At 37.8% G+C, this 27839-nt stretch overlaps 2 protein-coding genes across 6 annotated transcripts; one reads left to right on the top strand and one right to left on the bottom strand.

Annotated features, from left to right (window-relative positions):
• Positions 1-199: 199 nt before the first annotated feature.
• On the top strand, positions 200-18924 carry POLR3F (RNA polymerase III subunit F). 2 transcript variants are annotated; one of them, XM_024559779.3, is made up of 9 exons: positions 200-627; positions 1672-1789; positions 4969-5036; positions 5940-6007; positions 8251-8363; positions 11068-11211; positions 11339-11446; positions 12322-12513; positions 13543-18924. In XM_024559779.3, the coding sequence occupies exons 1-9, from the start codon at positions 566-568 to the stop codon at positions 13618-13620; spliced, it is 951 nt and encodes a 316-aa protein (XP_024415547.1). In that variant the 5' UTR covers positions 200-565; the 3' UTR covers positions 13621-18924. The 2 variants fall into 2 exon arrangements, with proteins under 2 accessions (XP_024415547.1, XP_045050911.1); XM_045194976.2 differs by lacking the exon at positions 11339-11446.
• Positions 18925-19424: 500 nt separating this feature from the next.
• RBBP9 (RB binding protein 9, serine hydrolase) lies at positions 19425-25596 on the bottom strand. Of its 4 annotated transcripts, none has more exons than XM_053927132.2 (8): positions 25454-25596; positions 24811-24880; positions 24103-24167; positions 22801-22843; positions 21959-22064; positions 20352-20437; positions 19844-19964; positions 19425-19596 (listed from the first exon to the last, which is right to left on the bottom strand). In XM_053927132.2, the coding sequence occupies exons 1-8, from the start codon at positions 25556-25558 to the stop codon at positions 19560-19562; spliced, it is 633 nt and encodes a 210-aa protein (XP_053783107.1). In that variant the 5' UTR covers positions 25559-25596; the 3' UTR covers positions 19425-19559. The 4 variants fall into 4 exon arrangements, with proteins under 4 accessions (XP_053783107.1, XP_053783106.1, XP_053783104.1 ...); XM_053927131.2 differs by having other exon boundaries at positions 19768-19964; XM_053927129.2 differs by having other exon boundaries at positions 19425-19964.
• Between the last annotated feature and the right edge of the window lie 2243 nt (positions 25597-27839).

Genomic DNA, 27839 nt, shown 5'->3' on the forward strand with positions numbered 1-27839 from the left:
ATTGAGACCCCCGAGGTACCTCTGCAGTCCCCATCCAGGAAACACACCTCTCACTGCCTCCGGCCTTCTCCTTCGCCAAGGTTTCGGTTACCAAAGACGCTGCGAGCCGCGCCCCGCCTACTGAGAGCTAGGCAGGTAATTGGTGGAAACCCGGTTCCTAGCAACGAGCCCCGCCTTTGAGGCTTGACTAGGACAAGGGTACCCGCCTGACGCTCCTTTCCTAAGGCTTCACCGTAGGCATCCGAGAATAAGCCTTCACAGAGGTCGGAAAGGTGCTAATAAGTGGCGTCTCTCAACTCAGAATGAGGGAACTAGGCTCGTTCGCCCGACAGGCAAAGACATTCTGGAAGAAAAGAATTAAGAGGACGTAGAAGCGCCGGTGAGTGAGGGGGAGCAGGCGCAGTTTGGCCACCTCAAGCCGACAGACAACGAAGGACCGGCTGCGACAAGGGGAAGAAGGCCCACCTCCCAGGCCTGGTGCTGTCTTCCCCGGTTTTCCAGTGCCGCTGTTTGATATCAGGCTGCTGTGAGCTTGTCTTCCCCGTAGGAGTGGAACTACATCTTCATGGCTGAGGTGAAGGTGAAGCTGCAGCCGCCGGACGCGGATCCGGTAGAAATAGAGAACAGGTAAATTAGTGGGTGAGGCTAGGTTCCCGGCTTGGGAGCCTCGCAGGCGGCGGGTCATTTGGGCAGCGGGATCCTTTCTCCGGGGACTTTCGGGGGATACCGGAACAAGTTCAGTGAGCGCTTAAGAAGGGGGTTGCCGGCCTTGAACCCCCCCCGCCCCCCCCCCCCCCCCCCGCACACGCCACCTCACCCCCTGGAGAGCAAATCTCTTTAAGAAGTTCGAAAGGAAGGTGACAGTCTGCAACTTTGTGTATTTGTGGCAATGCTGTTCGGGAAATTTTATGATGCGCTGCCTTCCTGAGTTAAGGTTGGTCGATGCTCAGACGCCGTTTTTACAGTAGAACGAGAGGATACATGTTCTGATCTAAGATCGCTCTTATAGCTATAGTAACTCCCACGACAGAACGTTTGGACGAAGTTAGGGTGCAGTTTATGATTAAAAAGCAGCATTTAGCCAAAGATGGTTTTGGTGCAGTATTTAAGTCAAGATTGTAGGGCACCTAAAGCCTCTCTCAATTTTATATTCTCTATCATTGCACTGCTATTTTTAGGTTACCATATAGTTTTAAAAGAACCAACTTTTTCAAACTGTTATGAATAATATATAATGATCCCATGACAAGGTGAAAATTTGAGCTTTTTTTTTGTTTGGTAGAGATAATTCTAAAAGCAGGCCTCAGTTGTGAATTGTTAATAAATTTTGGCTTCCCACCAGAAGTATCTGACTTGTCTCCTGCTTGCAGACTTATGGCTGTCCAATGCACGGTTTCTTACTTTTGTCATACTTGTGTCTGAGGAAATTGAAGTCGCAGCATTAAGATTTTTTCTGTTTTCATTTGATTTTTGTTCTAAAGTTCACATTAGTGAAATAAAATATTTCCCTTAAGTAATTATAAACATTTTGCAAGCTTTGATTCAGAACCATCATAGAAACCCAAATGTGAAAAAAGACACAATCTCAAATTGTTTTACTAGTATTTTCCCCCACTGCCTCTTAAAAATAACTAAAAACATGAATAATGTCATTAATGTCTTTGTTCCTAGGATTATAGATTTATGTCACCAATTTCCTCATGGAATCACAGACCAAGTAATTCAAAATGAAATGCCTCATATAGAAGCTCAGCAGCGGGCAGTGGCAATCAATAGACTATTGTCCATGGTAAGGTGAATCCAACTAGTTAATGTAATTACTATTTTTAAATTACCATTGTCATTTCTATTATTAGTCATAAAAACATTAGAAGGTATGTTAGGTTGTGACTGATAAGATTCTAAACCAGGAAACAGCTCAGACTGCCTGAATTGAGGAAAGAGAAAATAATTATTAATCATTTTACAAGACAAATGAAATAAATGTATTTTGTTTAACTGTTGTATTTCTTAACCTAATTGTCATTAAGATACATAAAGGTATATAGACATAGTCTCTACTCACCTGTTTTCTTCCTACTGGTGTTGGGACATTCCCTATGAAATATATCCCCCTGATTTTTCTGAGTCATCACAGAGCCAACTTATTTGGGTATCATTCTCCACAATCTCACATTGAGCAATTCAAGAGGTAGGAATGAGTCCAGTTGAATGTGATCAGTGTTGGGCCTCTGGGAAGAAGGGCAGGCTGTGCCCCAAGTGATAACAGTGGGCTTTTTTTTTTTCCAGCGAATCCCTTCTACCTGCTCTTATCTTTATTCTCCTCTACTGTCTCAAAACACCCTACCTAGTAGTACCCCATGCTCTAAATCACCTATTTCTCCTTCCTTTCCTCTATCATCAAAACTGCCATGTCCCGAGAGCATTTCAGTTTGCTTAGTGGCAATTAAGTAAAAGATTTCTATACTAAGGGCTCATCTGAAGGCTGTTACACTTTTTAAATCTATCAGCTTTATTGGATTTCTAAGGGCTCTGGATATGGAGATTTGAGGACAGGTAACCTTTCTGTTAAACTGTTCCCTTCAACGTTCTAGCTCAGGGGTTGGCAAACTTTTTGTATAAAGTGCCAGATAGCAGCCCTTACCAGTGTGGTTCAGTTGGTTGAGCATTGTCCTGCAAAGTGAAAGGTCTCTGGTTTGATTCCTGGTCAGAGCACATGCCTGGGTTGCAGGTTTGGTCTCCAGTCAGAGCATGTATGAGGTAACTGATACACTGTTTCTCTCCCTCTCTTTCTCCCTCCCTTCCCCTCTCTCTAAAAATAAATAATTAAAATCTTTAAAAACAAAAGTGCCAGATAGTATACATTTTAGGCTTTGTTGGGCCATTTGGTTTCTGTCACAATAGATCAATTTTTCAAGAAAATAGCTATGGTCCACATCTAAATAAATGGACGTGGCAGTGTCCCAATAAAACTGTTTGTAAAAACAGTGGCCTAGATTGCTGACCCTTGTTTTAGCACCAGGAAAAGGGACTGTTGATGCTTTCTAGTCAATTCATGTTGACGAAGGTCTTCAGCTCTAGGAAGGATAGAGGAAAGAATGCTGGGAGTTTGTGGCAATGGAAACTTGTTTTTGTTCTGTGACCACCCTTTCAACCATTCCCTTTCTGTCTGAAAATCATCCTCAGTACCTTACTTTCTTTTACCACCTCTGTGATGGACCCCACCTACTGCCAGTCCTATTGGCTTATGGGTTGTAGGCAATGGTGGACCTATTAAAGAATTTTAAGCAAAAGAGTGATTATTAGTAAATCACAAAGTATTACTGATTTTAGCTTTTAAATAAGTCTCAAATTGTCCAGCTATTTCCATTCCTACTACGCCCACATGTATTCAGGCTCTTAGCTTTTACCTGGACTATTACATTGCATCCTAACTGGCTTTCCTGGCTCCGTCCGCCTCAGAGAAGATAGCCTGATCTGCCTTAAATACAGATCTGACTAAGTCACTTACCTACCAGAAATGCTTCTTTTTCAACAGTAGAGATTCAAGTCCAAACCCATGAATTGACCACATTAAGCCCCTGCCTTCCTTACCTGCCTTATCTTTTGTCATCATTGTGCCTCAAAAGTTAGGTTTCAAAGGGAACAGATTCTTCTTGGTTTCCTACCACATTATCCTGTTGTGTGCCCCAGATCCTTTGCTTAAGCAGTCTTCCCTGCTTAAAAGGGAAGGCCCTTCTTCCCATTCTTCACAGACTGACTAACTTCTCATTATCCTTCAAGACTCAGCTCTGCTGTTGTCTCCAGGAAGCCTCCCTGAATTCCTGATTAGGTCACCCCAGGATATGCTTATTTTAGAGAGAGGGGTAGGGAGGGAGAGAAATACTGATGTGAGAGAGAAGCATCAATTGGTTGCCTCTTGTACTTGGCCCAACCGGGGACCAGACCTGCAACCCAGGCATGTGTCTTGACTGGGAATCAAATCTGCAACCTTTCAGTTTATGGGATGACGTTCCAATCAACTGAGCCACACTGGCCTGGGCACTTACCTCTCTCTTAACACCAACCAGATTGTATTAAAGTTAGCTGTGTGATTCTCTCTTAGAATTCATGTTTGTACCCCCCAAACAACAATCATAGACTGGTGTTCATTAAATGTTCTTGGTTGAATTAAAAGACTGAATGGAGCCTTTAAATTGAGCTTTGTGGTTCAGTTTTGCCGCTTAGTGGAGTCAGTGGGGAGGTATTACTGTTAAGCCATAGGTAAACCCATTTTCAAATCATGGGTCTTAGCCAGTCTTAGCCATGGCTTCCCCATACTACCAGAAACCCAGTGGTAAAGCCATCTGGGTCTTCCTAAGTTCAGACCCAAGGAAATTCAGAAGCATATGTCAGACATGCTTTATTTTACTTTTGACTCATTACAGAACAACAAAATTGCAGGTCTTTTATTCATTGGTTGAACTTTCTGCCTAATTTTCCTGTAACATAATAGAAATCACACATATCAGTAAATGTCATTATTAACTTTGTAACTTTTATTTCATCATCTGAAGGAATATGCATGTCAGCCTTTATTTCAACTTTATATTACATAAATTATATTTTATTTGTATTATATTTATTGAGTTTATTTTAATTTGAGTACAGATTTTTTCTATTATTCTACAGCTGCTTGTTTATAATTTTTACGCATTGATCATATAACTAAGCCAGGATCTAGCCTGTAGGTAATTGTTAGGTGTTAATATTTTAGAAAATGATGAGATAAAGAGCTAAGTTTTTAAAAATACACTTCATGTGATAGGTAGGCAAAAACTTAAATCTCAAGTGTGGAACTGACAAATAACAAGAGGTAGAATATTTTAGTCTGTGTAAAACATTAAACAATGCAGTCATTGACATTTGTCATTGGATTTGGTGTATCTACAAAGCAATTAACTGCTATTTTCTATTTTAAAAATTTAGGGTCAGTTGGATCTCTTAAGGAGCAATACAGGCCTTCTCTATAGAATAAAGGATTCTCAGAATGCTGGGTAAGCACCAAATTATATCATTTTAAGAAAACTTTTACCCTGGCCAGTGTGGCTCAGTGGATTGATTGCTGGCCTGCAAATCAAAGGGTCACTGGTTCAATTCCCAGTTGGGGCACAGGCCTGGTTTGCAGGCCAGGTCCCCAGTAGGGGGTGCACAAGAGGCAACCACACATTGATGTTTGTTTCCCTCTTTCTCCCTCCCTTCCCCTCTCTCTAAAAATAAATAAATAAAATCTTTAAAAAACCTATAATTATTACAAAAGCAATATATGCTTTTGAAAAAAAGCCAATACAGAATAGCATAATGTAAACCTCCTGCACATCATCCCTGCCTCCTATCATGAGTTCTATTTCCCAGAGATAACTGTTGTTAATAATTTGGTATATATCTTTTCTTCTAGATATATATAAATACATACAGATGCTTATATATTTATATATAATCTCTTTTAAACAAAAATAGGATCATGCTATCCATACTGTTTTTTTCCTAAGATTTTATTTATTTATTTTTAGAGAGGGTGAGGGAGGGAGGAAAAAAGTGAAAGAAACATCAGTGTGCTGGAGAAACATCAGTCAGGTGCCTCTTGCATGCCCCCAGCTGGAGACCTGGCCCATATCCCAGTTCTGTGCCCTGACCAGAAATTGAACCAGCGACCTTCTGGTTTTTGGGACCATGCCCAACCCACTAAGCCACACCAGTCAGGACTAGCCTCACTGTTTTGCAACTTGTTTCTTTTAACTTGTCTCATTCTTTTTAAGGTATGACCTTTTTTTTTTTTTTTTTTTTTGTAAATAAATCAATGTGATGACTTTGTCTGCTAATTCATTTAAGTAGTCATGTAAATTATTAGATTATTGTATGTCTCTTTGCCTTTTTAATTCTACTTTATTCCCCTGCAGTAAAATGAAGGGATCAGATAACCAAGAAAAACTAGTATATCAGATCATAGAGGATGCAGGAAATAAAGGTAAGCATATGAAGGAAGAAGCAGAAAAAAACATTGACTTTAGGACTAGATATAGAAACTGAGATCCTGTCTTCCCAGGGTATGGATCATGTGTATACTGCCATTTATGTAAAAAGGAGAGGGAAATATACTGTACACATATACAGGGTAGGGAAAAAGTAGGTTTACAATTGTGAGTATGCAAAACAGTTTATTCTTCTATTATTATTTATTAATTATTGTATTATTTTCCATATGAACAACTGTAAGTCTACTTTTGCCCTACCCTGTACTGTATATATGGTTAAAGGACTCATGGAGTGATGTCATTGTTGCCTCGAAGGAGGCAGGAGTTAGATGACTGTGGGTAGGGATGGAAAGTTAGTTCTGAATGTTGAACTATGTGATTGTATTATCCAAAATAAATTAAAACTTAAGGTTCTTTTTTTTTTAATCCTCATTCTCTGTACTTTGGAAGCCTTATTTTCTTCATCTTCTCTGTAAATTGTAGATAATAACATCTGTTTGGGTTTGCCAAAAAAAAAAGAGAGAGAGAGAGATGTGTAGTGCAGTGTGGCAGTCTGACTACGTCCCTCAACAACTTTTTAGTTCCTCTATCTTCATAGAAGAACTATATCTAAATTGCTGTTACTACAATTTAGGATCTATTTGATCTGTTAGCTTTAACATTTATGATATAATCTGAAACCATGTAATTCTTATATGTATTAATTAGAAAGTTTAATTAAAAATTTTTAAATAGATCTATGAAAAAGCCATTCTCTATTAAAAAAAATTCTTCCTATCTCATTATGCTTCTCTGTTGTGAAGAAAATAGAGCAAAGTATTTTCACATAAAATTCCCATTTTCACTATTTCCTTCTTTGAAAGAAAAATTATAGCTTTCTGTGCAGGACTTTTACTGGCTGTAAGAACTATAATCTTCCTATTGTTCATTTCCCCAATATAGTATTGTATAAATAATGGACAGAGGGGCTGTCATAAAGGGGTTTTTGTTCTCCCTTGAAGATGGCAGCTGACCCACCCCAAACTTGTTTGTTTTTCACATATATTATCTGAAGTGAAATTTATAAAAAACAAAGATTGAGGTGCAGGAGGGAATGGAAGAGACAATATAGTCAAGCACCACTTAACTACATGGATAAGTTCTAAAAATGCATTGTTAGGTGATTTCATTATCATTTTGCAAACATCATAAAGTTCACTTAAACATAGATGGTATAAACCATCCTGGTTGGGTAGCTCAGTTCGTTATAGCATTGTTCTGATAAGCCAAGGTTGTGGGTTTAATCCTCAGTCAGGGTACATAGAAGAAGCAACCAATGAGTATGTACATAAATAAGTAGAATAATAAGTTGATGTTTCTCTCTCTTCCTCTCTCTCGAATCGATAAATAAAAATTTAAAAAAAGTAAACTTAGATGATATAAATCTACTACACACCTAGACTATAATAGTGTAGACTATTGCTCCTAAGCTACAAGCCTATATAGCATGTTACTAATCTCATGTAGAAAACAACATGAGATTAAATCAGGCACTAGAGAAAAGGGTACAATCAACAGACACAGTAAATCTGATTTGTATGAGGTTACTACAGCACACTGTTTTACAGCAAACTTTTTTTATAAGTGAAAAGAGTGTACTCTAAACTTATGACAAAAAGTAAATACATACATCAGTAACATAGTCACTTACCATCATCAAGTATTATGTACTGTACGTAATTGTACATGCTGTACTTTTATACAACTGGCAGGTTTGTTTACACCAGCATCACCACAAACACATAAGTAATGAGTTGGGCTACATTAGAACAGCTGTGACGTCACCAGGTGATAGAACTTTCAGTTCTATTATAATCTTATGGGACTATCAGTATGTATGCAGTTTATCATTGAGTGAGATGTCATTATATAGTGCAAAACTGCATTAATTCAGTCACATTCAACATTTTTCTTTCATTACAAAAATGTCCTTTTCATTTGTTTTTTAAAAGGTTCCACGTTAGGATTCCAAGAAATTTTTGGTTGCTAAATAGAACATATAACTTAGGTATTGTTTTTGCATATTTTTGTTACTCTATCTGAGATTCTTTCCTCTAAGTCACTTAATTTTTCCAATAGCTAAGCACTAGGAGTATATACATATATATTTTGCTAGTTTTGGAATGAGATATAAGCAATGGAGATTATAAACACAAATCCTAGAGTTTTCAACTTATTTTACTTTACTTTCTCATAGGAATATGGAGCAGAGATATCCGGTACAAAAGTAATTTGCCATTAACAGAAATTAACAAAATTCTAAAGAATTTGGAAAGTAAAAAGCTTATCAAAGCTGTTAAGTCTGTGGCAGTGAGTAGTGTTCTCTTTTCTTCTCTCAAATGTTGGCTGTACATAATATTGCTCCAAGTATATTTCAGGGTTTTTTTTTTATTGTTATTTAAGCTATGTTGTGATTTAAAGCAACTGATCAAAAAAGATTTTTAAAAATTTAGCTCATTGGTTTGGAGGTGCTGCTTAGTTAGATATGGCACTGTGTAATTGTCTAACCACTCAAAAATCTAAAGCTATTCAGGACAGAATTTTTGAAATCATAACATTTTTCCTGGATTTTGTGATATATAAGAGAATTTACCTCATCCTGACATGTTAGATTACTCATTGAACAAATATCTATTGTGTGTTTGCGATGTGCCAGGCACTGTTTTTGTGCTTGGGATACATTATTGAACAAGTCAGAGAAAGATCCCGGCTCTGTTGGAGCATCTGTTCCAGCAGATAGTGTTTCTCCTCCTCATCCCGCCCACCCATCATGTCCTTCAGGGACTCCATACTCCAGAGCTGGGTCCATCAGAGACATCTGCTGTTGACCTCACTGATTTAGGCATCAGAGGAGCCAGGATTCCCCTAGACTAAAGTTGGCTTGAACACAAATTTTAGCATTTAAGAATTTGATATTCATGCAATTGGTACAGCTGCTATGAGAAACAGTATGAAGGTTCCTCAAAACAATTAAAAATGGAACTGCCTTATAACTCAGTAGTTCCACTTCTGGGTAAATATCTGAAGAAACCCAAAACACTGATTCAAAACAATATGTGCACCCCTATGTTCATTGCAGCATTATTTATAATAGCAAATGTATGGAAGCAACCCAAGTTCCCATCAATTAGATGGATAGATAAAAAAGTAGTGATTGAAATACATATATATGACTCAGCCATAAAAAAGAATGGAAGCTTATCATTGGTGACAGCATAGATGGACCTAGAGAGTATTATGCTAAGTGAAATTAGATAAAGAAAGACAAAGAAAATACATGATTCTACTTATATGTGGAACCTAAAGAAAAAAATACATGAATAAACAAAATAGAAACAGAGTCATAGATACAGAGAAGCAACTGCTGGTTGCCAGAGGGGAGGAAGAGTTGGTAGGCTGGGTGCAAAGGTGAAGTGTATAAGAAGTATAGATTAGTAGTTACAAAATAGTTACAGGGATGTAAAGTACAGGGTAGGGAATATAGTCAATAATGTAATAACTATCATGGTGCCAGGTGGGTACTTGAAATATCGGGAGGATCACTTTGTAAGGTATATGATTGTCTGTACCCACTATGCTGTGTACCTGAAAATAATGTAAACTAATATTGAATGTTAACTTCAATTGAAAAGTAATGTTTTTTAAAAATCAGGTGAACTGCAAAAAAAAAAAAAAAAGATTTAATATTCATTTGATTTTATTTAATCAATATTTATGTCATACCACTGCTTAAGTTAGAATGTTATTTCTCTTCCATATTTTTAATGGATAATTTCCTATCAATACAAAAGTAAAGAAAATGACATAATGAATCCCCACATACCCATCACCTAGCTTGATTTTGACAATTCTCCTACTTCTTTATTTTTAATAGCTTCATTAAGATATAACTTACATATCATAAAATTAATCCTCTTAAAGTGTATGATTTATTGGGTTTTAGTGTTTTCACAGAAAAAAATATAACTATCACATTCTTTAATTTTAGAACATTTTTTTCACCCCAAAATGTGACCCCATTAGCAATCACTCCCTAGCTTCCCTGCCCCCAGGCCCTGACAACCACTAATGTGCTTTCTGTCTCTATAGATTTGCCTATTCTGGACATTTTCTATAAATGGAATTATACAATATATGGTCTTTTGTGTCTGCCTTCTTTCACTTAGTATCATGTTTTCAAGATTGCAGAATAAAGTAGTATAAATATTCATGAATCCATGCCAACAGATAAATGTTTGAATAAATAAATGGGTCAGATTGGACAAATCTTTCATGCAGAAAAACTCCAAATAATTTATATAGACACTCCTCCCTAAAGGAAGTGAAACATAATTCCCAGTTCTTAACTGTGACTGTCCAAAGAAAGGGCAGGAAAAAAAGTAACTACAGTGAGGAATAGTGAGCATCACTACTTTTAGCCAGGAAATTAAGGTTAACATCAACACTGATAAGTCATAATGTTGACTTATCAATCATCACTTGATGATAATCACATACTCTTGATATGATGTGATAAGAAGGTCATTTGACTTCTGTGGTCTTTTTTGCCAGTCTAATCATCAGAAAAACATACAAATCCCAATTAAGGGCATCCTATAGAATACCTGACAAGTAATTCTCAAAACTGGCAAGTTCATCAATAAGACTGAGAAATTGTCACAACTAGAAATTGCCTCAGGAGCCTTGACAACTAAGTCTAATGTGGTATCTTGGATAGAATCTTGAGCCATAAAAGGGACATTATGGAAAAATTAAGGAAATATGAATAAAGTGTAGTATAGTTCATAATAATATATCAATATTGGTTCATTAATTCTGACAAATGTACCCTATTCATGTAAGACATCAATAATAAGGAAACCATTACAAGGTAAATGGAAATTTTATACCATTTTTTACAATAATTCTGTAAATCTAAAGTTATTAAAACAATTTTTTGTTGCCCCTCCCCCCAGTCCCAGCTTTGGGAGACTGTGAGCTTATAACTACAGCTGCTGTGCATGTTTTTTCCTAGGCCTCAAAAAAGAAGGTGTATATGCTGTATAACCTACAACCTGACCGGTCTGTGACTGGTGGAGCCTGGTACAGTGACCAGGATTTTGAATCTGAATTTGTAGAGGTGCTTAACCAACAGTGTTTTAAGTTCCTGCAAACCAAGGTAAGGCATAATTGAGTTAACAGTCATGTACTAAACAAAATATTTTCTGCTGTTGATTTTGCTCTGTATAAATTATATTTAGAAAACGCTAGTATTCTTCCTGAGATTTATGTTTCTACCCTTATAGGCAGAAACAGCACGAGAAAGCAAACAAAATCCGATGATACAAAGAAATAGTTCTTTTGCTTCATCACATGAAGTATGGAAATATATCTGTGAATTGGGAATCAGTAAGGTCAGAACTTAGTTTCTAATTTTAATCTTACTTTTAAAAACTTGTTTGTCATAGGGGTATAGTTTACAATGTGTTCCAAAAATATTTGATTTAGACCCTTTTTTCAGGTGATAACCTGTAAACATTCTGCAGAACCGACTTTGAGAAAGCACTGTCCTGAGCCAGTTAGGCAGACATGGTCATTGCCATTGGCATTGCTTAACTGTATGTGAGCTTCGGAGATAGAGCAGCAGAGTGGAGGCCTGGCAGTGCATTTCACCATCAGAATTGAAAAGTCTGTTCTGTTAAGTTCTTGACTTTGTCAGGCACATTTCAACATGTGTGCTAAACATAAGTCATTGTGTCCATTGTCATTTATTGGTATTTTCCATCTTACGAGAAGCAAGCAGTGTTATCATACTTTTTAAGGCCTATACATAAGGAAATTGTGCTGGATACTTTTCACAGTTGGAGAAGAAATTGAAGTGGACACTTGGAGGAGTCATTTTCATTTTCCAAATTTCTCATTTATTAAAAAAATGAATTTTGACTAAAGATTGTTTGATGTCTAAAGTACCATTCTGCTCATGCATTTTATGAATCTCTATCAAGTTCTTGCCAAACAAATGTTACTTTACAAGACTTCTAGATTTTACTTATGAGAGTAAATATATCAGAAAGTGTCAAACTCAGTTTGAGGTAAGAGTTCTGTCCCCAGCATGAGTGGTTTGTGCTAATTTGGACCATTGTTCAACCTCTTTGTACTTTTGATTACTTCCCAGCATAATGCTTCCCCATTTTGCTAAGGAATTGTGACCCTATACTGTTTTTAACCCCCTCCAAAAGAATGTCTCCTTGTCTTTTTTGTTTCCTTTTTCATACATCCCCTTTTATAGGTAGAATTGTCCATGGAGGACATTGAAACCATCTTGAATACACTCATCTATGATGGGAAAGTGGAGATGACTATCATCGCTGCAAAAGAAGGCACAGTTGGCAGTGTAGATGGACACATGAAACTCTACAGGGCAGTCAATCCAATCATCCCACCTACGGGTTTGGTTCGGGCTCCCTGTGGACTCTGTCCGGTGAGTTAAAGTGACTTCACTTTACACCTGACTGCCACATAATGTGCCAGCAAAAGCACACCCCAGTTTTCTCACTCTCAGGGTTGACCAAGATCTCAAACCTCCATGTAACCCTGATAACAGACATTTAATGAACAAATCTTGCCTTATATAAGAAATTTGTGTTGGCCCTGAAATAGACACTTTTTGACAAGCATTAATCATTTAACCTGAGTAGGGTGGAAGTAAGATTTGTTGAGAATGTACCATGGCCAGACATATTTTTGAAGATTTATGTGGTTTCATTTAATCCTCCTTGTGTCTTTTTGAGCTAGCGGTATCATTTCCTCTTAGGTTAGAAGGGAAGTTAAGCTAAGGAAGACCTAAGAGCATGTAGCTTAGAAGTAACAACCATGCTCCAACATTCTTCATTCATTCATTCCCATTTAGCTTATGAGTGTCAACTGTGTGCTACAGGCACTATCCCAGCCCTCATCACATTTATATTCTTGGGCTGCTAGTCTATGTTTTATTTTATGAGACTGGTCCCTTTTATACATCTAAGCACTCTATGCCATGGTTTCAATTATTAGAGAAAAGGCTAGCATATTAGGAATTCTTTTCAGCATCCCTTCACAAAAAGGAAAGCTAAACATGAAACATTTGGTAAGTCAAAATTAAGTCATTCTTATGTATAGGTCTTCCTTCTTGTATTCCTGTGTTACCCACTGATAGCCTTTTTACCAGTGGGCAGGTGAACATGCTCATCTTTATGGTATAGTAAAAGAATTCCCATTAAGTAATTCTATGATCATAGAGCAGGTCCTGTTATAGTATGTTCTTAAGTACAGTCCCAATCTTTCAATTTGAAAGTTTTTTTTTTTTTTTGAAAGTTTTGTTTTTAATAGCACTTGAAATAGTTGGGTCTTAGATGCTTTTATATATTGCATTAACAGAAATTTGAGTTATAGTTGACATTTAATTTGACAGTACCTAGAGGTATAATAATTTTAAAACTTCAGTTTGAATATAAGCTTTTTTCTTTTAAAGGTTTTTGACGACTGCCATGAAGGTGGTGAGATTTCGCCATCCAATTGTATTTACATGACAGAGTGGCTTGAATTTTAATAGAGAGCTATGAACTTTACTGACAGTTTGCAAATGAAGTTACTTTGGGAGCAAATAAATAACTTCATGCATGAGGGAACATCAAATTCCCTTGAAAATAAATTTCACAGTAATGGATACAGACTTGCTGCTATGAAAATATATACTATTTTATCTATGAAGATTAAGTTTATATTGGTGAGTGGTCAACAGAATATGAAGCAGGTAAGGTTAGCAGTGAAATTTATTAAGTAAATCAAATACTCTGAAGTTCTGGAGGACAACATCTTCTGAAGCTTTCAAGCTGTGATTGTTCAACACAAAAGAAGCCAGCAGATCGACACTTTATCAGTGGATAATGGCTAGAACCTAAAAATGCTTGTTTTAAAGTCATTTATTAAGGTCTTCATTGGAAATTGCCTCTATCTGGTTCACTATCACTATTTCTGTTTTCTCAATGATTCTATTGAGAAGAAATTAAAACAGGAATGCAGGAATAGCAGAACAGTCTATACAGACTTGAGGTGTGAATGGAGGAGAGAGTTGGAACGTCACTTTTCCACACAGTTAATTCCTTTTTACGTCAGAAATATTTTTTCAGAGGATTATGCCACTGTATTACCTCAAACCTCATGATGAATTAAATTTCAGTGCATAAATATTGTCATATTCATCTTAAAGGATTCTTTTCACTAGACCTTTGTTAAAGTCTAAGAAGGTCACTCTGTGGCTTAGTTGTATTCCTTACTAGAATTTTTTCCTAGATTCTTATTATTTAACTGAAAGTAAAACTAAAAATAACCCATTGTCCTCCACTCACACTTTATGTTAGGGAGGGGTAACATTCTTCTTGTCATGTTTTAGATTTGTTTCCTTATTCTGTTCTAAAAATCATGGTGTAATATGTCTAAACTGAGCAGAAAGCCATCATAATTGTCTTCAGTTCTAATAGCACTTTCAATTCCAGTCTTTAGCCATATGGAAAACATTAGCTTATTTGATGTAGTGTTGCACAGAAGTTAGCTGGAGGGCTTTTCAGGATCTTAGCTGTTGTATTTTCTCTTTTAATTCCATTTAAAAGTTTCTATGTCTAGGCTTTTTAAAAGCATCATACCAAAGGGAAGGAATTCAAGCTCAGCTACTCCTGAGGCTGACTTCAAACACCAGTTTGGAGATACTCTAAGTGGGCACCATCAGAAGAGTTATTATGTGATAAATGGGTTTAGTAAAGTCAGCCCAGTAACCAATTTTTAAGAACTGGATAAATTCTGTGGTCAGCTGTATAGAATTAGTTTTTGATGGCACTACTCTTTGAAACAAAGATCATTTTAAGTATTAGAGGTAGATATAGATACGGATATAGATATGATACAGAGAATCTGGAAGCCTGCAACTATAGGTTTCTCTTCTACCCCCCAGTGAGAGTTGGATGTTAATACTGTCCTTCCTGGGACCTTGGAGGAGAATTAGAATTGGAAACAGAAACCAGTTTCTTTTTATAGCCATTATTTTTTTCCTTTTTTTATTGTTCAGTGACAGTCATCCCCATTCCCCCCCATTGTTCTACCTTGCCCCATTCAGCCCCCCTCATTCCGCCCTGCTCCCAAAGACATTCCCTACCCCATCGTCCTTGTCCATGGGTCCTATACGTGTTCCTTGACTTGGCCTTTCCCCTTGTTTCCATTATCCCTATCCCTCATCCACTCTGGTCCCTGTCAGTTTGTTCATTATTTCCATATCTCTGGCTCTTTTTTCCTTGTTTGTTTTGTTGATTAGGTTCTACTTATAGGTGAGATTATATGGTATTTGTCTTTCACTACCTGGCTTATTTCACTTAGCATAATACTCTTCATTTCCATCCATGCTGCCGTTAAGGGTAGGAGTTCTTTCTGCTGTGTAGTATTCCAACATGTAAAATACCACCGTTTTTTGATCTGCTTATTTATTGATGGGTACTTAGGCAGTTTCCAGCACTTGGCTATGGTAAATAGCGCTGCTATGAACATAGGGGTGTGTAGGTTCTTTTGAATTGGTGTTTCAGGATTCTTAGGGTGTAATCCCAGCAGTGGAATAACTGGATCAAAAGGCTGTTCCATTTTTAGATTTTTGAGGAAATTCCATACTATTTTCCACAGTGGTTGCACCAGTCTGCATTTCTACCAACATTGTACTAGGGTTCCATTTTCTCCACAACCTCCCAGTACTTGTTGTTTGTTGATGTATTTATGCTGGCCATTCTGACTGGTATGAAGTGGTATCTCATTGTGGTTTTAATTTGCATCTCTCTGATGGCTAGTGATGTTGAATATCCTTTCATATGTCTATGGACCCTCTTGTCCTCCTTGAAGAAGTGTCTGTTCAGATCCTTTGCCCAATTTTTAATTGGATTGTTTGCCTTCCTGGTGTGGAGTCATGTGAGGTCTCTATATATTTTGGAGATCAAACTCATGTCTGAGGTATCATTGGCAAATGTTTTCCCATATGGTTGGTTCCCTTTTTATTTTGCTGGTGTTTTCTTTAGCTGTACAGAAGCTTTTTAATTTGATATAGTCCCATTTGTTTATTCTTTCCTTCATGTCCCTTGCCCTAAGGGACATATTGGTGAAAATGTTTCTGCGTGGAATATCTGAAATTTTCCTATGTTCTCTAGGACTTACATGGTGTCATGATTTATATTTAAGTCTTTTATCCATATTGAGTTTATGTTTGTGTATGGTGTAAGTTGGTGGTCAAGTTTCATTTTTTTTTTTTGCATGTACCTGTCCAGACCTCCTAACACCATGTATTGACGAAGCTATTTTTACTTCATTTTATGCTCCTGCCCCCTTTGTCAAATATTAATTGACCATAGAGACATGGGTTTCTTTCTGGGTTCTCTATTCTGTTCCATTGATCTTTGTGTCTGTTCCTATGCCAGTACCAGCTGTTTTGATTACAGTGGCCTTATAACATAGTTTGATATCAGGTATTGTGATCCCTCCTGCTTTATTCTTCTTTCTCAAAATTGTTGAGGCTATTCAGGGTCATTTATTGTTCCATATACATTTCTGAAATATTTGTTCTATATCTGTGAAATATGTCATGGGTACTTTAATAGGGATTGCATTAAATCTATAAATTGCTTTGGGTAGTATGGCCATTTTGATGATGTTAATTCTTCCAATCCATGAACATGGAATATGCTTCCATTTATTTGTGTCTTCCTTAATTTCTTTCTTCAGTGTTCTGTAGTTTTGTGAGTACAGGTCTTCCACCTCCTTGGTTAAGTTTATTCCTAGGTACTTTATTTTTCTAGGAACTGGTTTTAAATCAGACTTGGCATTATGTCTTGATAACCAGAGATTATTGTTTTTCAATCCTCACCCAAGGACACTTTTATTGCTATTTATAGAGACAGAAAGGGAGATTGGCAAGAAAACATCAACTGGTTGCCTCTCCTGCGCACCCCTACCAGGGATCAAACTTGCACCCTTTTGGTCTATGGGATGACAGCTCCAACCAACTGAGCCACACTGGCCAGGACCAGAGATTGATTTTTAAAGGTTACAATCAGTAGCTAAAATATAAAAGTATCCATCTCTTGCCTCACTAGAAAATAAAAGAGTCTCTGTAAACATTTTTCTCATAGCATGTTTTATGTTTTAGAGGTTTATTTTTTATTCTAATCACACATTTTAAATTCTGAATTTAACTGAAGGAGAAAAGAGGTAATTTTAAAATATGACACTTCTGATGATAGTTAAGTGCATATTACATACAGGAGTAATTTTTGACCAAAACATCAGTTAGGCTCTAGATGCATGACAACACCAAAAAAATCAAATTGTGAGTGAAGTCCTAATCCTTACAGTTAATTTTCATTTAGTATAAGGTGTTTTGCTCACCTGAGAATAGATATTCCCTGGAGTCTATCAAGGCCTTGCCACGGTTAATAGTGATCCATGATACAGTCAAAAAGAATCATGAAAATCTATGATTTGATGGTTTAAATGAATAGTTTATATGGGATTCTTCCATAAAACTACTCTGATCTTGGTTTGGCGATGAGTAAATTTTGTAGAGCCAAGAGATTTATGGTGATCAACTACGCAAACTAGTCAAATAGAAGTAGTTTCAAGTTAAGTCACTTATTCATTATTGATGGTGGGTGAGAAGAATATAAAATACATGCCTTAAATTCAAGTGCTGTCCAATACAACGTTCCATAGCAGTGATTTTCAACCTATTTTATTTCATGGTACCCATAAACTATCCTAAAATTCTGTAGCACACCAAAAATACTTTCTGCCAATCTGACAAAAAAAAGTATAATTTTGATTCCTTCACACTGGATGGCTGTTGTTGGCTGTTGTCACTTTTTAAATTTGACAATCTAAAGCACAGGTAGCAAACACAAGGTCCACGAGCTGAATCTGGCCCTCCACCTTGTTTTATCTGGTCCAGCACCGTATTTCTACCTGGTGGCAGCACTGAACTCTCGCTTAACTGTTAAGGAGTAGTTACATTTATACAGTCCTAAAATTACATTCGGCCGTTTGAAGGCAACCACGAGGTTGATATGGCTCCCAGTGAAAATGAGTTTGACACCCCTGATCTAAAGGGAAAGCGGTTGGTTCCACTGACTAAATAATCAGGTATTGCATGTTTTATTGCTGTTGTTGATATTTAGTTTTTATTTGTTGATTTGAGAGAGAGAGAGACTGAGGAAGGGAGACAGAGAAACATCCATTTGTTACTCCATTTATCCATGCATCCATTGGTTGATTCTTGCATGTGCCCCTACTGGGAATCAAATACAGTCTTGGCATATCGGGATGATGGTTCAACCAAGTGAGCCACGTGGCCAGAGTTTTTTCTTGTTTTTAAATTTTTATCTATTGATTTTAGAGCGAGAGAGAAAAGTATTGCATGTTTTAAAAATTCTTGTGGCACACCAGTTGAAAATTGGTGCTGTGTAGACTAGAAAGTGTTTTAGGCAATACTAGGGATCGTAATAGGCAAAATTTGTTGGAAAATGAAAAAGGATTTTTTGATGGATCATGATCAGAAGAAAAATTGTAGAATGATGCTTGAAAGAAATCTAAAGGACCATAGAGGTTAAAAGGTAGAACTCTACAGAACAAAAATTTGAGGAATGGAAAGATTATTTTAAAAAATAATTAAGACTGTAATGAAATCCAAATTGTTTCCATGATTTCATCCTTTGACATTATGTTCTTTTTGCAGGCTTTATAGAGAATCATTTAAAGCACCTGGCTAAGTTAATATTTATAGGCCACAAATGGATGGCTTGGAGTTTGTGTGTGTTGCAGTATTTTTAAATTTTTTATTTATACCGTAGTTGCCAACTAATCCATATATATATAAACTGGACATAATTCACGTACATATGGATTATATATACGTACATATATCTTACCTGAATATAAAAACCACTGTATAGTTTTCTTTTTTTTTGAAAAATCAAAAAATCAGAAATCAGAAAATTGGTCACACCTTGCCACATTTCCACATGACATGAATTTTCCACATTGCCCTTATCTTCACCACTGAGGTCTTATACAAAAAAGGTGACTGCTCGTATCTCCCTGCCTGATCCTTGCAAACCTCTGACTCAGCATCCTCATAATTCTTTCTCTCTTAACCTGTTTAAAGGACTCGAGGGGGGGGCGGGCATGGTGTCAAAGGTGAAGGCCTCAGTCTGGGTTTAATATCCTGGGTCAGCTCAAAACAATCAGCTAGTGTTTTGAGCTCCAAGCCAACACTCTGGACCTTTAGTCATGTTTTCTTTCTCCAATAAAATAGAGAAGTTTTACTTCAAAGAGGAGTACAACTCTTATAACAACATGAAATTTATTTAGTTTTAATCTGGACTGGAAGTCAGGAAAACTCGCCTCCATTTCTGTCTTATTCACTGGATGTCTGAGATGTCCTATGTCCCTTATCATTCCAGGAAAATTCTACTTTAGTTCATAGCAAGTTGGGAAGATGGAGAGTCTGTGGACAATGGAAATGCTGTTTGTAAGTTAGTTTGAACATTGAAACTAACGTTTGTTTTTGTAGGCATTTTTTATGCTTATCTATAATCTGATAATTGCTCTATTATACTGGCATGCGAACCAGCAGAAATCATTCTGCCTGTGTTGGTACTTTCAGCATAGACTTTACCACATTAATCAGTTCAGGAAAATCCGTGTTCTGAAAGTGGCCACGGTCAGTGAATCTGTACAATTTGGCTTCCAACCTGTCAGCCACTTCTTGTTGTTCCTTCCAGGGAAGGAAAGGATCATCAGTGGAGCCAAACTGTACAATGTGAGCGCAGTTGGCTTTGATCTTCTCCCACTGCCAGGGGCGGCTGAAGTACCCTATGGGGAAAATACATATAACCTATCAGTGCCTATGGGTAATTTCCATTCTAGACATTTAAAAATATCTAGTGAAGACCATAGCAGAGACACAAAGAATCAGAACCTAAGTGGTTTTCAAATCTGTAGGGCTTGATACCATAGGTACTTGTGAATGGGAAGTATATGGCTCAAATAGGCCTCAAGGGTTCCATTCTAGACTATGGATTAGAAATGGTCTACAACCTCTCAAAGTGCCAAGCTTATACCTAGATGGATAGTAAGCATTTTTCATGTGCTATTACATTTTTTTAGCCTATCCAAAAGACAATGCTGTTTTAGAACCTGAACAACCAGCCCTGTGACTAGCGGAAGGGCTTTTTCTGGGGTTTCTGCCTTCAGACTTACCACTTGCACGCTCATTTTCGTCCCCCAAGTCTGATGTGTATGCAGACACTAATACAATGGCATATACTCGATGTGTTTCTGCATACCTGGAGAGAGAAATGATGTCAGCTAATATTTAATATTAAATCTGATCACCAAAAAGTCAGTTAACCACCTGAAAACTCATTTGGTTTAATTTATAGGAAGCATGTGCTATGTTGTTGAAGTTAAAATGAAAAATAGTAAGGATATTGCTGAGTTACAAACCCAGTGGTTAATCACTTAACCATGGCTACTTGATGAGTTTCTGCTCATTTTCTCAAGGTAGTTCAAACCTCTTCTGCAGTCCTTTCCCAGTAAACTAAAAAAGCATAACCATTTTCTTTGATTTATGCATTAATCTACCTGTAATATGCATCAACATGTAGATTTCCAGGCTTAGTCCCAGAGCATGTATTCAGAAGTTTGGGATCGAGCATTTTAAGGCATGGCACCTCCCCCAACCCAACCATATTTTAAGAAACACTATGCAATAGCATAAATGTATCTCTTTTACCACACACTCCATGTTGCCATTCAGCCTGGCAAATATGGAAGAAACCCAACCCTAACAGGCTTATTTAGCCAGCTAAGTCCCTAAACTATAGGTCTTATAAACCTGAAGACAGATGTAATGTTCTGTGGAGAGCATCAGGGATATATGTCCATAAATCCTAAGGACTGGGGGTTTAAGGAGGGAAGGAGTAACAGCCTCTAACTGCTAACATATTTATTGAACACCTACCATATGTAGGACAGGCACTGTGGTTTCAGTGTCAGAGTGAACAAAGTCCACCCGCATGGACCTTACATTCTATTGGCAGGGGACAGACAAGAAATAAACAGGACATCGGATGGTGAGGAGTGGTATAGGTAACAAGGAGGATAATAAGGTATAAAGGGCATAGGAGCCAGTCGGATGAGGTTGCTATTTCGTATGGAGTGATTAGAAGACCTCACTGAAATGCCCTGGCTGTGTAGCTCAGGTGGAGCATCATCCTGATATGCCAAGGTTGCAGGTTTGATCCCCGTCAGGGCACATACAAGTGTCAATCAATAAATGCATAAATAGATAAAACAACAAAAATCAATGTCTGCCTCTCACTAATAAAAATTTAAACATAAAAAAGGTCCTCACTAAAAGGAGCCTAAAGAAAAAAAGCCATGCAACTATCTAGGGACAGGGAGTGCAGGTAGAATAAAAACAAATACAGACCTAAGGTAGGTAGATGTACACTTGGCATGTTAAGGAACTGCAGTGAAGCCTGTAAACCAGCCTGGGAGCAGTAAAGGTAGAGATGACATCAGTGCTACTTGGGAGCCATGAAGGCTGAAGAGTTTTTCAGCTGCTGGGGTTGGAGCCACTTGTTTTAAAAATATCACTGTATCTCAGTAAAAGCAAACAACAACAACAACAACACAAATTAAATCTATTATCCAAACTAGAAAGGAATTAGGACAGATTATGTTATCACTTTTAAGGTCAACACTGTTTCCTCTACAGTGGAAACCAGATATACACAGAGTGTTTCCCAAACAAGTTTGGTTGGAGCTCACACAGGGGGGTGATAATTCAACAAGGATCACACCTCATAGCTGCAATGGCCCCAGAACTGTGGCCTATGATAATGGTCCTCTCGTCACAGTGCAGCTCTGTCTCCATGAAGGGCAGCCAGATGATCTCCCGGGCTATAACTAAGGTTCAGGATAAAGAAAGAGTCTGTCACTTGATAGAGACAGCCTTAGTCTAATGCTGCCCACCTTTCTAATAGATGACTACTAAGTAGTTCACAACTTTTCAAATTTCAGGACCACAATGAGAGATGGGGCTGTTTTAATATAGCCAAAGATCAGCATGTTGCTATTTGAAAAAAATCAAACCTGTAGTTTTGGTATTATTTTTTACCATTTTATTGTAAGAAAATACTGAGGATATAATAAAAATAACTGATGCTTTAAGTTTCCCAACTTAAAATGACAGGATTGCCTCTCAAATTTGTACATCATTTCTTTTCAAAGTAGGAATTCCTGAGACAAATCATAGCCAAACTCAGAACAAAAGTGGCACTGTTACATTGTTAAATATTAGGATTTTATAGATGCCAGAAAGTTTTATCCTATCTCTGCCTGAACTGAAATATGCATAAATTTTGCCTGGAAATATCTATCGATTTATAGAAGGGAAAATCAATTGCTTGCAAAGTTTAAAGTTAAATTTTACCAAGTCCAAGTGCTTTTCTTGATCCTTACTAGAATTTTCTATAATATATTTTCTTCATATTCACCCTTCTCCCCAACCTACTTGCCATCATTCATTCTTAGGTATATACTCTTTTTGCCTGCTTTACTATGATATTGTTGTTTTCTATCAGGAAAATGAAGATCAAAACCCAACAGGATGAGGCTATTTAAAAACACTTTTAATACTCACTTGGGTCAGGCATGTTTTTAGCCAAACACTGGAAACCAGGTATCTATGACATAAGGGGAGAAAAGCTATAGTAAACCTGTTAATTGCAACTAATACTTTGTTAATAAGATACGAGCTACCTGGCCACGCTGGCCAGGTGGCTCAATTGGTTAGAGTGTTGTCTGATACACCAAAATTATGGGTTCAATCCCTGGTCAGGGCACATACAACAGTCAACCAATGAAGGCATAAATAAGTGGAACAATAAATTGATGTTTGTTTCTCTCTCTCGCTCTCCCTCTCTCTCTCTTCTTCCCCCTCTGCCTCCCTCCCCTTCCTCTCTCTCTAAAAATTAATAACCAGCCCTGGTTGATGTGGCTCGGTTGATTGATTGACAGCCTGCGAACTGAAAAAGGTTGCTGGTTGGACTCCCCGCAACCTGCCTAGGTTGCGGGCCAGGTCCCCAGTTGGGGGTGTACGAGGGGCAACTGATCGATGTTTCTCTCCCTCTCTTTCTCTTTTCCCCTCTCTAAAGATGAATAAATAAAATATTTAAAAAACAAAAATCAATAAATGAGACTATGATCTTTGTTTGCTTATGCTATGAAATCAAGTGGGTTAAACACTACAGGATTACATATGAATGAATACACACTCCCTCTAATAAACTTCATCTGTAGTTCTATACCTAGCCAGCTCTATAGGCCCCCATATGGAAAGACCTATATCTATAAGTGAATGTGTTCTAAACAGACTGACCCAGAGCGAAACAGACTGTGCATGGAAGTAGGTAAAATGTGGTACAGAAACTTGGAATCCCATTTTCTTGGACAGCTCCAGCTTTGACTTTTTGGTTTGTACCTCTGGCCATGGTTTTTAGCCATAACTTGGGAATTTTATTCTACAAACCTACTCCGGAGCTCTAGAGGACAGCAACACAGGAAGCGATCTTACTGTGTGGTTATGGAAGAGAATTTTTTAAAAAATCAAAATGCACAAGACAACCTACAGTAGAATACCATTTTTGTAAAGCTCACAAGTCAAATTAAGCAATATGTTATTTAAAGGATATATACATAGGTTGCAAACGTATTTTAATTTTAAAAAGAGCAAATGAAAACAATTCAGAATGACGGAAATGGGATGGGTGGGGACACACAGATGGCTTCTATTGGTAATGTACTAGATTTTAGTTTGGTCATGGATTCTCAGGTATTGATTGCATTAGTCATAATTTACATACATGCTACATATATCCTTTGTATAAATTCTACATGTTGGATATTTAAAAAATCTGAAACAGAAGAGAGCAGTAAAACTTACATGAGAAGTCCCAAGTCTGAACCAGTAGGGGACACCAGGGGCTGGGAGAGGGGTGGGCTCGGTCTCTGTAGAATAGTGATGGGAAGGAAACTGGGACTCAAATCAACGGTGTGGACCAGAAGGAAGAAAGAAACATCCAACCAGAAAAGAATGAAGAAACAAGAATTCAGAAAAATGAGGAGAGGCTTAGGAACCTCCAGGACAACTTTAAACGTTCCAACATCCAAATTATAGGGGTGCCAGAAGAAGAGGAAAAACAAAAAATTGAAACATTATTTGAACAAATAATGAAGGAGAACTTCCCTACTCTGGCAAAGGAAATAGACTTCCAGGAAGTCCAGGAAGCTCAGAGAGTCCCAAAGAGGCTGGACCCAAGGAGGAACACACCAAGGCACATCATAATTACATTACCCAAGATGAAACAGAAGGAGAGAATCTTAGAAGCAGCAAGAGAAAAGGAGACAGTTACCTACAAAGGAGTTCCCAGAAGACTGTCAGCTGATTTCTCCAAAGAGACCTTACAGGCAAGAAGGGGCTGGCAAGAAGTATTCCAAGTCATGAAAGGCAAGGACCTACATCCAAGATTACTCTATCCTCAAAGCTATCATTTAGAATGGAAGGGAAGATAAAGTGCTTCTCAGATAAGGTCAAGTTAAAGGAGTTTATCATCACCAAGCCCTTATTATATGAAATGTTAAAGGGACTTACCTAAGAAAAAGAAGATCAAAAATATGAACAGTAAAAATGACAGCAAACTCACAGTTACTAACAACCACACCTAAAACAAAAGCAAAAGCAAACTAAGCAAACAACTAGAACAGGAACAGAACCAGAGAAATGGAGATCACATGGAGGGTTATCAACAGGGGAGGGGGAGGGGGAGGGGGGGGAAGGTACAGAGAATAAGTAGCATAAATGATAGGTGGAAAATAGACAGGGGGAGGGTAAAAATAGTGTAGGAAATGTAGAAGCCAAAGAACTTATATGTATGACCCATGGACATAAACTATAGGGGGGGAATGTGAGAGGGAGGGGGTCGGCAGGATGGAGTGGAGTGTGGGGGGTAAATGGGACAACTGTAATAGCATAATCAATAAATACATTTTTTTAAAAAAGAGGTGGTACTTTGTACTCTAAAGACCAAACCAAAGTCCTCCAGGCCGTTTTATCAAAGTTCGGACCACTAATTTTAGACTTTAAGACAGGACGGCAGAGGAGAATAATGAACACACACGAGCTTGGACTTGGGGGAGAGTTGAGAAGCACACGTTCAGACTTCACTCTTACATCTCTTCCGTCCCCTCCAGCTCCAGGCTAATTTCCCAGCACAGCGAGATGAGTCTCTTCTTACCTGTTCCAGCGCCTTCTTCACCCAGCCATACCAGCCGTGGGTGGTCACATCCCCGCCTCCGTTCCCGGGCACAATTACAGCCTTGGTAGGAGAAGCCATGAACATAGAAGTGCCAGAGTAGCCGGGCAGGGCTTAGAACGCTGGGGTGAGTCGGCTGGGGAGCCTGCACTGTGGAATTCTGGGAATTGTAGTTCTACAGAGCCATAGGGCAGCTCATTCACTCTGGCCTTTACAGCACAGGACAGTCAAAATCAAACCTTGCGAGTTTCCATCACATGTAAATCACCTTTCACTTGCCTCTTACTAGCACATTTCCTGCCCCCGTCCCCCACCCTTAAGGTCAGACTGTGACAAGCCCACAATGTGCTATCTCTTTACTAGAATTATTGATATTTCCATAGGAAAGTGTGCTTTTAGTTCCAAACATGCAGAACACAGCCCATTTAGTAGTTGAGGATTCCTGGAATTCATATTATTTTTCCTTCTGACTTCAAAATAGTTCTTTCAAAATAGTTTCTAATAGTAAAATAGTCAATATTAGCCCTGGTTGTTATTTTTGATTACTTTAAATGTCGTCCTTTAAAGGGTTTCACTGTTCATGTAGAAGAGCACGTGGATAACCTTAATACTTAAACTGATTTGGAGACTGGGGACACTGAGATTGCAATGAAATGGTTTATCTATTATAATGTGGCAGTCCTGGTTGTGTGGTAGGACTGGCCGTGTCTTATCTATTCAAAGCTTATTGAATTGAGGTGGGCAGAGTTTGTGTTATAAATGGTAATGAAGAGGAAATTACTTTTTATTCCTTGCCTCTCCCATGGACTTACTCACTGTGTACATCACTTGTGTGTCAGCATTTGACACCGAGAAACACTCTTCAGCAGTTTATTGTGTGAACAGGCACAAGTAGGTGATCAATGATACACTGCCCCCCACCCCCATTCTTTACCAAGAGCAATACATAATTTTTCCTCTTGGACCTTAGACTCTAGATTTTCTTGAAAGGTCAATGTTATTTAATTTTAAATGTAAAATTATTTACATAAGAAAGAATGAACTATTGACACACAGAACACCATGGATGAGTCTCAAAAGGATTATTGCTGAGTGGAAGATGCCGTGGAATGTGATTCCATTTATTTAAAACTCTAAAAACATACAAGGGGCACAAGAAAAAATTATGGGGTGATATATACCTTCATCATCTTGATTGCGGTGGTGAGTGTCAAAACTTAACAAATTGTACACTTTAAGTTTGCAGAGCTTATTGAATGTCAATTATACCTCAATAAAGCTGTTTAAAACTTAAAAATAAAACAGGTATTTCAGTAGCTAAGTGGTTGTTTGCTTAGTGGTGTTTAGTTCAAGAAACAATGACAGGAACTGTAGGCTGGGGAAAAATCTAGCCTTCCTTAAGGTTTAAGATTTTTCTTTATTCACACTCATAGGGTGGTTATTTCTTCTTCCGAGAAGGAGAAAATTAAGGCGATGGCCTCAACTCTAACCTTTCTCCAATTATACATCTACAATAAGATTGCAGGCACAAGCAGGCGCAATAAGATTGCAGATATATAATTATACATAATCCACCTTTTCTGCTTTTTCTCTCCATTACAAGCATTTTCTGAGCTTGTTATTATGAGAGAAGAAATAGCTTGATTTCAAAACATTTTAATTAATTTTTAAAAATCTGAAAATGCACAATTTATATTTGGGACATCATTTGTTAATTTTCTGAAAGAGCTGTTCACAAGAACTTGCCATAGAAGTTATATTTTTTTCTAACGGATTTAGTCACCCTCCTCTGAGGCCCTCCTTTTGAAAAAAATCTTCCTCTGCTTGAACTTCTCTTTTCAGGTCAGGATCTCTGCTGTAGGCAATTTGGACTAACCCTTCAAATTCACTGTCCAAGCATTCTCCCCTTCTACTTTTCCTTTTTTTTTTTTCACATATTATTTTTTAAACCATCTTGAAAAGAAAAGAAAAGCTTCTTCAGAGTCTTGAAGGACATACAGGAGTTAATTGGGAAAGGAAGAGAGGTGAAGTGGTTGTTCTTAGCAGAGAAGAGGAGTACAAACGGGCACCGAGGCAAAACGCAGTACAGGTGGGGTGGGAAAGACAATCTGTTCAGTGCTATAGGAATGAAGAATGTAGATCATGAAGGCCCTTGAGTACAGCAATAAGGGAACTCTACTCTTTGAGTTATGGTAAAACTATGTAGAGATTTAAGCAAGAGAATGTTGGGGTCAGATGTGTGATTTTGAAAATTCTGGCAAGTAATGTGAGATCTGGGTTTGGCAAAATGTGGCCAGAGAGATCATTTGGAAGGCTGCAACAATAATCCAATGAGAGAGGGTGAAGGGGTGCTCTCCCTTCCTGGAGT

This window comes from Desmodus rotundus, chromosome 6 (assembly GCF_022682495.2).
Source record: "Desmodus rotundus isolate HL8 chromosome 6, HLdesRot8A.1, whole genome shotgun sequence".
Taxonomy (NCBI): domain Eukaryota; kingdom Metazoa; phylum Chordata; class Mammalia; order Chiroptera; family Phyllostomidae; genus Desmodus; species Desmodus rotundus.